Below are 15,812 nucleotides of genomic sequence, written 5' to 3'. Positions count from 1 at the left end.
CTACCTCAGGGGTTTAGAGGAATATTCAATAAAAGGAAATATGATGGTTCCTTTTATAACAAGAGTTGACACTAAGCACATTTTCACTCCAGCCGTTGATCACTGACCAGATGATTGGCTCTATGAGCAACAGTGACCCTGCCTATCTTGTTCCCTGGACATCGTTAAATAAAATTTGAATGGACATAATGTTTAGGCTTGGATCACACATCTTAGCCCGACCTTTAATGTCTTAGTAATGGCACAAAACATAAAAACTGCTTCAGTCTTCCCATGAGATTCTTTCTATCTGAGGTTTGAAGGGGCAACTGCAGGCCACATGCAGCTCCCAGACACGTTTTGTTTTGGTCACACGGTGCTTTTATAAAGTTGATAGGGCAGAGACTGTAGTTCACTACCTAATAGTCATTCACACCCTCCCCTTCCTCTGAACCTGCTCTTGTTAGGGGTAGCAATACACCTATCTTAAACAAACAAACAAACAAAAAGAAAAAGTTACACTTCCTAGGCTCCCTGGCAGCTGGGAGTAGCCATTTGATGCCCTCAGGCCAAAGAGGTATAAGTGGGTGTCACTGGGCAAGGCTCCCAAGAAGGCAATGGCAAACTTGGCAGGTAGACACCCCTGTGCCTCTCACTATCCTCTTTGTCCTGCCTAGAAAATGTACTTGTTGCTGGAGGTAAAGTAACCATGTTGCAACCAGAATTCAGTATGAAATTCACTGAGCATCTCACCCTGCGACAGGGACACCATTATGCTGTCTGGACTTCTGGTGGAAGGAAAACCTTTATCTTCTTTAAGCCAGGGTTATTTAGGTTTTCTATTACATAAAGTCAACCCAATCCCTAATAGATAAACTTGCCAATATTTAAAAATCACATCTGATAGGGTTTGAATGTTTGTCCCCTCCAAATCTCATGTTGAAATGGAATCCCTAAGGTTGGAGGTGGGGCTGGGTGGGAGGTGTTTGAATCATGGGGGCGGATTCCTCATGAATGGCTTGGTGCTGAGGGAGTTCTCGTTCTGATAGTTTATAAAAGATCTGGTTGTTTAAAAAAGCAGGGCACCTCCCTTCCTCGTCCCTCTCTTGCTTCCACCATTACTGTGTGATGTGCCGGCTCCCGCTTTGCCTTTTGCCATAATTGGAAGCCTCCTAAGGCCTGACCAGGAGCAGATGCTGGCACCATGCTTCCTGCACAGCCCTCAGAACTGTGAGCCAATTAAACCTCTTTTCTTTATAAATTACCCAGTGTCAGGTATTTCTTTATAGCAACACAAACACCTAACACAACATCTCATATGAAAATCTGGATTCCCAGTGTCGCTCTTAAAACAGGATAGTCAGCCAGGCATAGTGGCTTACACCTGTAATCCCAGCACTTTGGGAGGCCAAAGTGGGCAGATCACGAGGTCAAGAGTTCAAGACCAGCCTGGTCAGCATGGTGAATCCCCATCTTTACTAAATGTACAAAAAATTAGTCGGGCATGGTGGCACACACCTGTAGTCCCAGCCACTCGGGAGGCTGAGGCAGGAGAATTGTTTGAACCCAGCAGCAAGAATTACTTGAACCAAGCAGGCAGAGGTTGTAGTGAGCCGAGATGGTGCCACTGCACTCCAGCCTGGGTGACAGAGTGAGACTCTGTCTCAGAATAAAAAAAAACAGTCTCGCCAGCCTGGGCCCACATTTCTGCATGGCAAGAAGCAGCTCTGCCCCAGCAGGCATGCACCCTGACCCTCCCATGGCGGGAGTCCTGGCCCTGCAGACACTGCAGTTTGGTACCCTATGTTAAAGAGTTTTCTAGTACATGGAATAGAACCCAGCTCTCAATTTCAATAAGAAAAAGTCTCAAACTAATATACTTGTTTTTTTTTTCAAACTTTTTCTTTTTACCTCTGTTCCTGTGACATTTCATATCCTCCCATAAATGCTGCCCTGGCTAAACCTCTGGGGACGGCCCAGGACACACCCACTATCCGCACCGTCCCCTCCAGCATGCTTTGGCCATGCCACAGGACTAGCATCAACAAGGCTCGCCTGTGTCATTCCAGACAGACACCCTCCCCTATAAAGCACCTTCCCTGAAGATACGCTTGCAAAGGAAACAAACTCATCAGAGTAAAACAATTCCCACAAAACACACATTCAAATCCCATTTCAAGACAACCAGTGTGCTATCCCCAAATTACCAGACCAGAGGAATAATGTGCGAAGGTGAGGGGACTCTAGGAGATTTCCAGTCATGAGGTGGGGAGCCAGGAAGGGAGCTGGGGAGCAGCATCCGAGGCTGGGTGGACCTGGGGCCGGAGACGGAGGCAGGGGTAGGGGAGGCACAGCCTCCAAAAAGGTGAGAATGGGAAAGTGTAAGGGAGGAGCCTTTTAGAGCCAGGGGCCCAAAATCCAGAATCCGAGCAGGAACCACATCCTCCTCCTCCTCTTTCCTCCACCATTCGCTGAGAATGACCCTGGTGCCTGAAGCTGTTCTGTGTCACTGAGGGACATGGTCCCATGACTCCTTCCTGGCCCCTAGCCAGATCAGTCCTGCTCTTACTCACATTTCACAGAGCTCAGAGACGCTCACCAGCTCAGCCAGGCACAGAGCAGGGCTGGGTCGACCCGCAGGCTGCTCCTCCCCCCACTCCCTGCTGTATGCATCACTGTGGTCACTGCCGCCATGACTTTGTTAACAAAAGATGGAATTACCTCAAGGGGATTGGAGACTGTCTGGGGAGGTATCTGCCTCCTAAAGCTGCATCTCAAAATTTACTCATTGTTAAAGACAACAGCTCAGTTATCCTCACTCACTCTGAACTTAAGGACAATAATGCCTGCCATTTTACATTAAAGGAAATTGAGATTCAGAGAGGTAAAGTGACTTGCCCAAAGTCACACAGCTTGTCCCTGACTGAGCCAGGACTTGGACACATTTATTTAGCTCCAGGGAAAGAATCTCTTTGCATCTCATTGTTCTCTTGTCCAAAGAGGCCCTTCTGGCAAGGCCCAAGTGTGCCGCATTGCAGGTTCTCTGGGAAAACTCACTGAATTGAAATAAATGAGACCTGTGTGGATAGGAAATTATCTCTACTATTTACCCTCCCTTTCAGAGGATGAGATGATGAGACTAGGGAGGCTGAGGGTCCCTTCCTGCAGAAGAGTTCAAGACCACACCAATCACTCTGACACATCCATTCCATCAGCATTCATTGGGGAACTACCAGATGTTAGCACAGTGCTAGCACTGGTGACACAGCCAAGAAGACCACAGACAAGGCCCTGCCCTCAGGGAGCTTACAGTCCAAGCAGCACTGTCCAACAAAGCTGTCCGCAAGGATGGAATGTTCTAGATCTGCACTATCCAGTATGGCAGCCACAGCTGCATGTGGCTCCCGCACACTTGAAATGTGGCTACAACTGAGGAAACAGAATCTTAATTTATTTTATTTTATTTAGATTTAAATTGCCACATGTAACTAGTGGCTACTGTATTCGACCATAAACAAGTTTGTCCAATAAACAAATGAGATCATCTCCAGGAGTGCCAAGTGAGGTACTGAAAACAGGCTCCTATGACCATGAGGAAGGCAGGTGAGGCTGGAGAGTGCCCCTGGGCCTGACTTCCTCATGTCTGCTATTCCAGTGCTAACAGCTTCGCCTGGTACCTGGCAGGTCCCAAAGACAAAGGGGTTCATTGTCATTGGCTTCTGTGTGGTGTTAGGGTGGGAAGGGGGCAAAGAACAGGATATTTTTTCCTTTGGAGACAGGGTCTACCTCTGTTACCCAGGCTAGAGTGCAGAGGCATGATGTCGGCTCCCTGCAACCTCTGCTTCCCCAGCTCAGGCGATCCTCCTGGCTCAACCCCCCAAGTAGCTGGGACTACAGAAGCACACCACCACACCCAGCTAACTTTTTGTATTTTTTACAGAGACAGGGTTTCACTATGTTGCCTAGGCTGGTCTCAAACTCCTGGGCTGAACCAATCTGCCCACCTAGGCCTCTCAAAGTGCTGGGGTTACAGGTGTGAGCCAACATGCCCAGTTGGGAAAAGGAATTTTAAAGCATCCATTTTCTATAATGAACAGGCAATGTTTTCATAATCCAAAAAAAAAAAACTCTAAGTTCTCAAACTCAGTATTTTTTAAGCATCTAGCGTTTATGTTTTTAATAACCCTGAAGATGTTATTTACTGTAACAATGTAATTACTGCATAGTTCTACTACTAATTAAGCCATGTAGACACTCTACAAGGGACCAGAGGGAGATCCTCAGAACCCAGGACTCCAGAATAAGAGAACATTCGAGGAAGAAAGCTAGAAAGAGCCACAGTACAGACAAAAGAGGCTCCTGCCCCCGCCTCCTCCCATGCCCAGGCAGGGGCAGCATTAGAGGGTTTGAGGCAAAGGAGAGACTAGACCAGATTTGCATTTTGGAAACTTCCTGTTCTACAGGAAAACCGATGAGAGGAAGAGAACCAAGACTCAGTGTTGAGGTTGTCCAGGAAAGGGAAGGTAGGAGCTAAACCCAGGTGGGGGTGAGGGTGGGGATGGGGGTGGCGGGGGGAGACCTGAAACAAGTGGGTGGGCTCCAGGAGGCCAGTATCCAGCGGACCTGCAACCGTGGGAGAGGGAGGTGTCAAGAACAGAGCCTGGTGTTGAAGGTATGTGGCTGATGCAGGTGATGAAGGAAGTGGCCATCAGCACAAGCCCAGACCTGTCTGCCAGCAGAGTGGCATGAAGGAGGAAGGGGCCAGCATGGGATGCCCTGAGCCCAGGGCCTGGGGAATGTGTCTGTGCATCCGTCTGTAGCTCACGATAGGGGAGGATGCTCTGAGAGGCTTCTCCCTCTCCAGGTAGTAAAGTAGACCTGGATCTGGCCCTGTAGAAGGATGTGGCTGCTGGCTCCTCCTTGCTCGCCCTTCAAGCACTCTCTGGCCCCATCTAGCTGGCAGGAGTGACCAGTTGCCTGGTCAGGCACTGCCACATAGGTTGAGACACCAGCACCTGGGGCTTGTGCCCATTTGTCCTACAAATGCTTACTGAAAGTCTCCTGCATCTGAGCTCTGTGCTGAGCTCAGGGGTGCAGCACTTCAGGTGACAGTCAAGCTCCCTGTCCTCAAGAGGCTCCCAGTCTAGAAGAGACACTCCACAGAGAATGAAACTGACAAGAACCCCAGGTGTTGAAGAGTGCTAGGTGCAAATCAGAAATGAGATCAGAGTTCACTGGGGTGCGGCACAGGTCTGAAGGACTGGAAGGACCCAGCAGGACACAAAGGTCTGGAGCTCAGAGCCAGGGAGTTGGAGAAAGGAGCTGGAGAGGCATGGAGCCAGGACAGAGCAAGGCAGTGACAGCCGAGGGACAGGGGATGGCTGGTGAGGAGCAGTGATGGGATCATGTTGAGGAAGGCCCAAGAGGCAGCCTGGGACCCAACAAGAAGGAGGCCACCATTGTGCTGAAGCCGATGCCAGGGCTGGCCCGAGGATGTGGAGGGGGCAGAAGCCTAGTCCCAGAGCCTGAGAGCAGATGGAAGAAAAGGAAGCAAAACTCCTCATGACCATGAGCTCCTTCAAAGGAGGAAAGATTAGGGGATGCTTCCTTACCTTTGAGTAAATTTCTATTTTGGAAGAACACCTAACCATGCTCATGGGTGTGGAGCATGGATTTATAGAGAGGCACATTGTGAAGGTGCAGACAGGCCCATTAACGAAGCAGTGGTGAGAGCGGCAGGAAGGTCAGGCCTAGGGGAAATATTTCATCCCCGCCACACAGTCCCTGGCCACAGACCTGGCCACGTCAGATTTAATGCACTAATAAGGCCACAAAAAGACACTTATGTTCACTCTCAATCAGGGAACTGCAAATTAACACAATAAGAAACCATTTGTCACCCTTCGTGCTAGAGAAAAATAGATTGATGATCTCAGGTGTTGGCAAGGGTTTGGAGAAAGGTCACTCTTATAGATTATGGAAACAGTGTGAATTCATACATTTTCTAGGAGGGTGCAATATCATTAAAATAAAATATGTGGGTCCCCTATGTCCTCAACATCCCACGAGCTGGTGCACACACACCCTAGAGGAAATTCTCAGGTGAGTACAAGGCAGTTTGTGCCCAGGTAATTACAGCTATGTTGTCTGTAGTGGGTAAAACCTGGAAACAATACAAATATCCAATGGCTAAACTGAAAAATATGTTCCTTGGCATCCTGTGTGGGTGTTAAAAGGGAAAGGGAGATGGATATTTCAATGAGGCAAGATCTCCAAGACCCAGTGTGGAGCAGAACCACTCATGGAAGAGCCATGAGTCCAGCGCATTCCCGTGTGCCATTTTCCAAGCAACACAAGTATATAAAACATTAGGAAAATTCCCAAAGCATGCCGCTCAATTCCCAGCAGGGGTAACCTCTAGAGAATGGGAGAAAGATGTGTCAAAACATAGGTCACCTTTCGAGGAATGCTTGGAGTCTTTGCAAAGGGAATATTGATGCATTAAAAATTCCTTTGCAGGGAAAGGGTGAACGCAACCTTGGACTCTTTCATTAAATTATAGAATTTAGATGGGAGGAGACAGCTCTGCTTCTTTACTCTGTGTGAGGTTATTCCACAGCTGGAGTTCCACGTTCAATTTTCAGGAGTCTCACATTAGAGCAGCAGGTGGACAAATAAGGGAGGCCATCTAGGGAGAGCAGGTGAAGGGCCTAGACTTTTCAAGAAGTGATTGAGGTTGTTTCAATACCTAAAACCTCAGGCTCTCTCAAAGCCCAGAGTAACACGCAGCAGGAGAAGATCCCATCAGGACTGGTGAATACCAGACCCCTTGGAACCACTGGAAAAAGAATTCTTCAACAGATCTGCCCAAAGACAAGCATGCACTACATCAGGAAGAAGTGAGTCCACCATCAAAAGAGGTATGCAGGCACACAACAGGTCAGCCAGGCAAGGTGCTTACAGAAAATATTCCGAGTCTGCCCTTCCTCCATCAAGTTTCCAAGTTCCTTCCAACTTGATGATTCTGATTATCTTTCTGCTAGAACAGAAACACAATCCGCTTCACACAATCCATAAATACTTAATTGCTTGGTGCTTTTTAGTAAGGTTTTACTGCTCACAGAATTGCACATACTTTAGACTTTTCACCTCTGACACCTGCTCCCTGAGTCCCATTTTGACCAGTTGCACCAGAGGAGAGTTCAAGCCTGTGCCCTCCCACGCATAACTTAATCACAGGCATCCCAGCCCTTCCTCCTCCTTCCCTCATGGACCAGCACCACCTGCCCAACCCTCCGCTCCCACCCACAGAGGCATAAACTCACAGACAGCCAAAAAGCCAAGTCCTCCATAATTTCCATTTCAAGTTTGCTTCCTTTTACTGCCAGGGAGACAAAGGGAGCTGAGAAGGATTCTCACGAGGAGCCACTCAACTTCCATGATTGGAACAGTTGTGGATGCGCCTCTCCAACCCAGAGAAAGGCAATCCATCATGGAGTGCTGAAGGCTGAATCCCCCATTCCTAGTAAAAGGATTAATTAAAGCCTTAAGGGTCTGCTATGGCAGCCTCTGCTTGAAACTCTAAGGAAATTAACCTGCCCTCCCAGATAAAGAAAAGTCAGAGATTTATTCAGGCTGGTACCTTAGTTTGACCAAGTGACACAGTGTCAATAGTCTTAACAAAGAAATCTTCCAATACTTGCACGGGTTTATTGTTTAAATTTTCAAATGGGGGGGGGGCTCCAGTGCCCACACAGCTGCCTGTAATGGGTCCTCTAGGCAGTTTATCGGGAAGCTCTGATGTGTTCCAGTGAAGGAATCCCTCCCCACAAAGCCAGTCTTCGGGCCCCAGGGATTATCTCTACTTTGATGCCCACCATTTAACATGATCAAGTCCCCATTTGGGGTTGTTGCATTTAGAGAGAATAAGTCCTCAAAGACAGGCAAAGCAACTTGTTATCAAAACAGAATCTACGAAGGAATTGTGCTTCTCTAAGACACAAAACTGAGTCCTGTGGCTTGATACCAAAACACCAGCTTTGATTCTTTTTTTGAACCCTACATTTCAGAAGCCCAGACTTCTCCCTGTGAAGTGAAAATTGCCTTCTGGTGGAGAGAGGTTTTAATGATCACTTTGCTTCCTGCGTCTCCATGGTGACAGGCGCACACAGCCCACCCCCCTCCTGCTTTATTAGGCCTTTCTTCCTCTCTGGAAAGTAATCAATCAAGCCCTATAGACGCCTTTGTGACCGGTTTTTCACCTAAACAATCAACGCTGCCATGGGGGTGGAAGAGTGGACGGAGTCCACACACTGTCACGAAACCGGCTCTGTCCTGGCGCACGCCCTTCCTCTCCCTGCCGGCGGCTCTGCCCAGCACACCTGTCCGGGGGCTGGCGCGCCCAGGTGCGCCAGGCCCCGCTGGAGTCAGGCGCCCGGTGGAAGCCCTCAGCGCGGTGGCCTCAGCTGCGGAGCGCTGCCCTCCAGGAGCGGATGCCCAAGCGGGAACGTCCGGAGCTGGGGCCCGGCCGTGGGGAGGGAGGGAAGGGCCCAGAACCGGCGCTGGGCGGAGGCGGCCACGGTTCTGCCTATCTTCCCCCAGCCGGTCAGCACCCGAGGAAGGGAAGCCCCCTTCGAGGGGCCGGCAGAGCTCACCAAACGGAAAGGAGGGGAGGCTGCAGCGCCCGGCTCTACCCAGGAAATCAGCTCTTTTATGGACAAAGGGCTCCGAGCGTCCCAGCCCTGCGAGACTGGGGATAGGAACCTCGGGCCGAGAGCCGGTTCCTGCTGCGGCTCCCCGAATGCAGGCGGGGCGCGGAGCCGCGCGGGGTCCTGCTCCCAGGGCCACCTGCCTCGGGCCTCCCCGACCCCGCCCGCCGCCCCCCGCCCAGCCCGTTACCTGGGTTTTCCCCGGCGTCCGCGGAGGAGGTGGCCGAGGAGTCGGTGAGGACGCTGGGGTCACTCTGCGAGCGGCCCCGCGACACGAGGCAGCCGCTCCCGTCCTCCGACGCGGCCATGGGCCCGGCCGGCGCGGGGGCAAGTTAGAGCGAGCCGCGTGGAGTCAGAGCATCCGAGGCGGCCAAGGTCACCGGCGAGGGGGCTGGAGGGGGCGTCTTTTTAAAAAAGAAAATTAAAAAAAAAAAAAAAAATAGAGGGCCGGGAAAGGAAAAGAGCTGGAGAAAGACGCCGGGGCTGGCTTCAGGGCGGGGAGACAATAGCCTCGCTGGCTGCAGCCAGGCGCATCCCGGCGTGCGCGGCCTCGCTTTGTTATTTATTCGTGTTTATTCCCATTCTTCAGTCTATATATTCCAGGAAAAAAAAAAAGTTGAACCAGGAAATAAAAACTTTTTCTTGTCAGTGTTTATTGCGTGCTTGGGGCAGGGGGTGATGTCCTGGAACGTCTGGGGGCGCTCCCTCCCCCCACCCCCCCCCCCCCCCCCCCAGAATAAAAAGGGAAAAAGAAGAATCTTTGCTCTTGCAATTGCTTTAATCTGAAAGCTGTTCTTGGAGCATCTGTTGGAAAACATTAGGATTCTCCCATCATGCCGCGCGAGAGGAGCATGACGTCACGGGAGAGGGGCGTGAGAAGGCGCGTGGCCACAGGGAGGGGTCGCTCATACCTGGACCGCGCGCCGGGGTGGGGGAGGCGGGGCTGGACCCCAGGTTAGGAGCCGCCCACCCCACCAACCTGTGCTCTAGAAACAAGAAAGCTTCCTAGTCCCGCTTCCTGCCCTCCCGGACAAAAGGGAACCCTGAGGGCCCCTAAATTCCCCAGCAGCTGCAGGCAGCTGGTTTCCCTGGTCCTTCCTCTCCTGGGACGCGCAGGCCAGAGGGTCCCGACGCGCCCACCCCGGCACCGGAGGGGAGCGACCCGAGGCTTCTTTCCCGCAACCACCTGGCCTGGGCCTGCTAGGGAACCCCCACACGACACTCCGAACCCTTGCTCTGAACCCTCCTCCCTGCCGGGGAGGGAGAGGGAGGAGGGCACGGGCGCTTTCCAATAAGGCTTTTCCTCAGACGCCCTTAGGAACCGGAGGGGCCAGGCACGGGAGGCGACACCACCTAGGGCTGCCACTCAGAGATCTCACAGAGGTGTCCTCCAGGGTGCTAAGGAGCGAATCTCACAACCCCGGAGGTGGTGTGGGGTGAACACAGGCAGGCAGCTGCTGCTTCCCAGCCAGGGCAGGGAAGGAAGAAAGTCCAGGAAAGGGTAGAGAGGGGGCTGGAAGGGTGCTGTCACCTGGCCTGGTCCTGGAAGGTGCCCAGAGGAGGAGGCATTTCAACAGACATCAGGATTCAAGGGCCATAGAGACACCTGGGGGAGGACACCCCCATTTCAGTTTCTCAAACAACCCCATGGGGCAGCCCCGATCCAAGTCCCCTTTGCAGGTGCTGGAACTGGGGCAGGGGGGTGGGGGGAGCGGGGAGAGTTGTTCACCAAGGGTCCTCCTGCTGGGGACAGAGCCCTCCCTGAGGCTGCCCCCATCAGATTAGCACCTACAGCAGGGCCTGGGAGTGCAGTGTGAGCGCTGGCAGTGTGGACAAAATCCCGGTTAAGTGCCAAGGACAGAACTGAGCGGAGTGGTGGTGGGGAGGAGGAATAAAGTGGATGTTCACTCCATACAGAGCTTTGGGCTCTTAGCAGCAGCTACTTCAGCAGCATCGATCACCTCTAAAGAAAGGACTCATTCATTCATTCATTCATTCAGACTATGTGCAGAGTCAAGTGTGTGCCAGGCACCACACCAGGCATTAGCGACCTAGCAGTGCACAAACACAGAGACGCCCCAGCTCCTTGAGTCTTCCGGGAAAGGGGGAGGGTGAAGCTGAGAATGGTCACCAACACACTAATAAGATGCCTAAATAATCATTTAATTACAGTTGGCAATTAAGACCAGGAAACAAAGAGGAAACTGGTGGGAAACTGCTAGGAATAGATACGTTTTAGCCACATAAAAATGTGCTGGCTGGATGGTGATGTGGCCTGCCAGCCTTGGACTGAGCATTTTGCATGGGGACCTCATTCCTTCCTACAACTGCCCTGGTAGGTGAGAGCTTCTGTGGTCTCCACTTTTGAGATGAGGGCAACTTCGAGAGGTGAGCACTCTTGCCCAGGCCACAAGCCAGCACATGGAAGAGCTGGACCACAGCCAATGCTCTGGGCCCAGGGTCTCTCCAAGTGGGTATTCAACACCTCCCACTCCAAGTCCCCAGGGGCTCTCCTGACACACTGAGTACCGGCCCCACGGGAAGGTTTCTTGGGCCCCTTCCGAGTCTGGGTGAGTGAACACCTGAGACAGTTCAGTTCCATTGGAAGGAAGCCTGCAGCTGACCCAGCCGTGGCAGGTGCAGAGATGGTGGTGACCGGTAGGAAGGGATAGAGGCCAGAGACTGGCTATAGGTGGGGAAGAGGAGAAAGTTCATACCAGAGGTCTCCAGCTGTCTGTCATTTGCCAACCACCGCTACGTTTTTTAGCCTTCCCTATTTAAAACCTATCCTTCCATTAAGATCTGTCTTTAAATCAACTCTTTGCACCTAAACACATTTTTGTTTTCTTTCTCTCACTCTCTTTTTTTGTTGTTGCTTTCTTTCTTTCTTTCTTTCTTTGTTTTTTTTTTTTTGTTTTTTTTTTTAGAGTTTTGTTCTGTTGTTCAGACTGGAGTGCAGTGGCTATTCACAGGGGCAATCCCAGTGCACTACAGCCTCGAACTCCTGGGCTCAAACAATCCTCCCACCTCAGCCTTCTGAGTACTTGGGAGTACAGGTGTGCACCTCCACACCGGGCCGACATGCATGTTAAAGGAAGCCTTCAATAGGACTGATGGAGCACAGCCTCGCTGACTGGCATTGGTGGGAAGGACCACAGTGCTAACTCAATACCTGAGTCCACTCTTGGCCTGAGCTGGCTCCTGTGTGGTTAAAAAGGCCCCAAGGGTGAGAGAGGAGGTCAGCCAGGCAGGCACCGAATAGAGACATCCTTCTTAATGTTACCAGAAGGAACATTCTATCTAAGCCAATGTTACTGCCTTGTCCGTGTGCCACCAGAAATTATCCCTAGTCCCTTCAGATGGTTTACACTGCAGCACCCATTCACCTACTCCACCAAACTGTGTATGGATGAGGATTAAAAACATGTAAAAGGGTAAGACTTGGCATTTGAGCTCAGGAGCCGACATGGAGTGGGGAAGCGGAAGATGAGATGCAACCAGGTTTTATTTCTTAGAAGTATATATTTTAGCAAAGCACTGTGGTTTGTTAAAGGTAGGTAGAGATGGAGCTGTTCATTATATTATTCTTTGGCTTTGAGATGTTCCATACTAAAAATAGTTTTAAATTTAAAAAAGTTAGCAATCCCACCTCTACTGATCAATGGAAAATAATAAGGTCTCCAGGTAAATTGCCTGCAGGAGAGATTTTGGCCTTCAAAGTCGGTCATCTCCAGACCATGACTGGCTTGAACCCTGTGAGGATCTGGCCCCCACGGTGTGCGAAAGGCACCTGTTTGGAGGAGGGTTTCCAGCCTTGAGGGCCCTCAAGAGGTTTTTGTGAAAGTCACCAACTGTCCCTCCTCAACAAGATCCCTGGCAAGGGATGGATTTGGAAGGCCACTGCAGAAATCCTATTGGAACGAACAAAGCTTCATAATGGCCAAAAAATTACGAAGAACCCAAACATCCATGGACTGATAAATGGGTAAATAAAATGTGGTCCATTCTTACTGTAGGACAATATGCAGCCATGAAAAGGAGGGACGAGCTGACACGTGCCACAATGCAGATGAACCTGGAAAACATTACACAAGTAAAAGAAGCAGTGACAAAAGGCCACATGCCACATGAACCCAGTTATATGCAATGTCCATCAAATCAGAAAGCAGATCTGTGGATGCTGAGGACAGGGAGCGGGGGAAGAGAAGGGCTGACTGCTAATGGCTACAGAGTTCCTTTTTTGAGTGCTAGAAATGTTCTAAATGTTCTAAAATTAGATTATGGTGATGGTTTTATAACTCTGTAAATATACTAAAAACCACTGAATTTTATACTTTAAATGCATGAACTTAATGGTATGTAAATTCTTTCAATAAAGCTTTAAAAAAAAAAAAAGCACATAGAGGCACTAGGCTGAGCTTTGAATTTGGAGGATTGGGTTCCGCTTCTTGCCCTGGTGGGCATAATCACAATGAAACCCTCCGTCTCTACCCAGATTCCAGATCAGATAGAAGCTCATCGAGGGGCCCTCCTTCTGCTCCTTGATCGCCTTGGTCAGAAAATCCAAAGCCATTTCCTGACTCAGGGCAGCCCTGATAAGCCAACACCACTCCCTGAAGAACCACAAAGGTGGGACAAAGTCAGTCCAATTTGCCCAAGTCCCCTTCAAAACTCACAAAACTGCAAAGGCAAAGGCAGTTTCCTCTGCCCAGGGGCAGCCAGGGAGCACATCACTGCAAAGATGGCTCAGGGATGGCAGACTCCCTCCAACACACAGTGCAGGTATGAGGTACTCCCGCTCATTAGGGAGTGGTGAGGAATGGTACCCCAAGACCAACTCCACCCCCACACACCTCCCAAGTTGGTCTTATTCTTAAAGCAGGTACAGACCAATGGATGCATCCAACCATCCAACATTTCCTAAGCATCTATTCTGTGCCCAAACAGGCACTTTGCCAGGAACACCATCATGAACGAGACATGATTGCACATTGGCTTTGTGGAGCTTGAGGTCTAGCACAGAAGACAAGATTGACTAATATGAATCAATGGATCAATCAATTTCAATGAGTACAGAGTGCAGGATAACTCATCTGGAGCAGAGAGGGAGCCTGTTTTGAAGAAGCGATGCTCTGGAAGTGCGAGGGCCAATGGAAGCCAACTGGACATGCAAGTGAGGAAGGGTGCCCCGGGCAGAGGGAACAGCCTGAGCAAAGACCGTGAGGTGGGAGCAGCATGGAGCCCTGAAGTTCCTGCAAAGAGGCCAGAGCAAGGGTCTGCAGCCACAGAGAGGTGATGACCCAGACCATGCAACATCTCATGAACCTCAGGAAGAACCTGATTTTGTTCCAAGGATGGTAGAAAGCCACTGAGGCAGTGGTGCGTCTCCAGAGCATCCTTCTGGCTGCTGTTAGAGAAGGGACACATGGGGCAAGGGAGGAAGCAGCAGGATGGACTAGGAGGCTAGAAATCATCCTGGTGGGTGATGGCAGCAGCCTGGCCCAGCAGGGATAGTCAGAGGCGCCCAACAGGTTGGACTCAGTGTCCTCTGAAGGTGGCTCCCACAGGTTTGCGATGGCTGAGCTACGGGGGACTAGAGAGAGAAGCCAAGAATACCTCCAGGGTTTTTTTTTTTTTTTTTTTTTTGCTGTCTAATTAACCATTTATGACGGGGTAGAACTGAGGTAACCAACAAGTCTGATATTGACAACAGGGTGGGTGTGATGCTATTTCCTGGGTGGGGAGGATCAGATTAGGGAGGGATGAGGCAGAAAAGAGGAGGAGCCCCATTTGACAAGCAGCCTTTGGGGTGACATGGAAGAGTCTGCTGCCCTGGCTCAACAACCATCAATACTCACAGGCACCATCTACTTGATCAGGGCAGGCAATGGAAGGGCACATGCTCATACCAGTTGCAAATGAGCATGGTCACAGTTCCATTGTGGCCTTTCCATGGCTCAAAGGGCAGCTGTTAAACCAACCATGGTGGTGGTTCTCCTGAGACTCACCCACCATGGGTCTTCAGCTCCAGGTAAACCCAACTTCTGAAGGGCCATTCCAATCCAACCGAACACACTTTTAAGGCATCCAGAGTGTGTCGCAATGGGGTTGTAAATTGAAACCAACCACTGGCCTGAGGCTACTTCTTGCAGGCACTTAGAAGGTTAGCTCAATTCTGCAGTTTTCTTATGCTACCAACTGCTTTCCTAGGGCCCTGGCAGCCTTGAAGGCCCCTGGAGGAGCTGATGGGCCAAGGACCTGGATGGTGGCAATGTCAGCTCCACAGGCACAGGGATTTTTGTTGTGTTTGTTCACCCAAGAATGTGCCTGGGAGGTCGTAGTCTCCCAGTACATAAATATCCGTTGTGCATAAATGAATGAATGTGCATGGCGGAGCCTAGCCAGGCAACTGCCCTGCTCCAGGAGTGAAGGCTCAGCCTCCCCACGGTCCAAGCTGGCTCCAGGCTTTGTGGGACTGAGGGGCTCACCCTCCCTCTGCTGCCTCAGTCCCCCAGGACAATCTGGTTTCTTCTCTGAGGCTCCAGGGAACTCTTCTTCACCCTTAATGTAAAAATAACTCATTCAGCAAACTTCAAATGCTTAAGAAGAACTGCTCAAGCCACCATCTCAGGCTAAACTCATAGGGAACCATCTAAAGAGAAACAAGAAGACAAAACACCAGTGTGGGAGTTCCAGGACCCAAGAAAAGATGAAGGCAAAACAACCACGCTGGCGGAGGCCAGGTTCGTTAGGTGGGCAGCTGCGCCCTCTGCTGGGCACCTGGGAAAACAACACCTGAAGTAGTGGCGGGTGGGAATGGTCCTTGGACCTGGCTTGATGACATAACCTTGAATTTCACTTCCTGCACCTTTGACCACATCCTTGAGGGACTCTCTACCTAGAGCTGTGACCATAGACTACCCAGAGTGGTGCTCAATGCAATGCCAACCAAGGCTTTTTAAAAACAACACACCCAGCTCTTCTAGAACCAAATCCCTGATTTTGCCATTCCTGGCCTCTGCCCTGAAAGGCATTGGCAGCCAGAGTTGCCCTGAAAAAATGTGGTGTGGGCATCCCATGGCTTCCTGGAGATGTGCCCAGCCCTTCTTAGGGTCAAGTCCACTC

General features: G+C 50.7%; 1 protein-coding gene across 3 annotated transcripts in view; it reads right to left on the bottom strand.

Annotated features, from left to right (window-relative positions):
• Positions 1–15,812, bottom strand: part of PHACTR3 (phosphatase and actin regulator 3) — a 280,165-nt gene that overhangs the window by 243,304 nt on the left and 21,049 nt on the right. The window contains exon 1 of one of the 3 annotated variants that reach the window (XM_021920859.2): positions 8,878–9,466. The exons of 1 other annotated variant lie outside the window; for it this stretch is intronic. In XM_021920859.2, coding sequence (XP_021776551.2) covers positions 8,878–8,995 — 118 coding nt within the window. In that variant the 5' untranslated portion in view covers positions 8,996–9,466. Of the gene's footprint in view, positions 1–8,877; positions 9,467–15,812 lie in introns of those variants that run through there. One more of the 3 variants, XM_021920865.2, reaches the window with a different exon arrangement.

The sequence above is a fragment of the Papio anubis genome, chromosome 16 (genome assembly GCF_008728515.1).
Source record: "Papio anubis isolate 15944 chromosome 16, Panubis1.0, whole genome shotgun sequence".
In the NCBI taxonomy this organism is placed as follows: domain Eukaryota; kingdom Metazoa; phylum Chordata; class Mammalia; order Primates; family Cercopithecidae; genus Papio; species Papio anubis.
The sequence above is the reverse complement of the archived record's forward strand: the minus strand, read 5'-3'. Positions and strand labels throughout refer to the sequence as shown.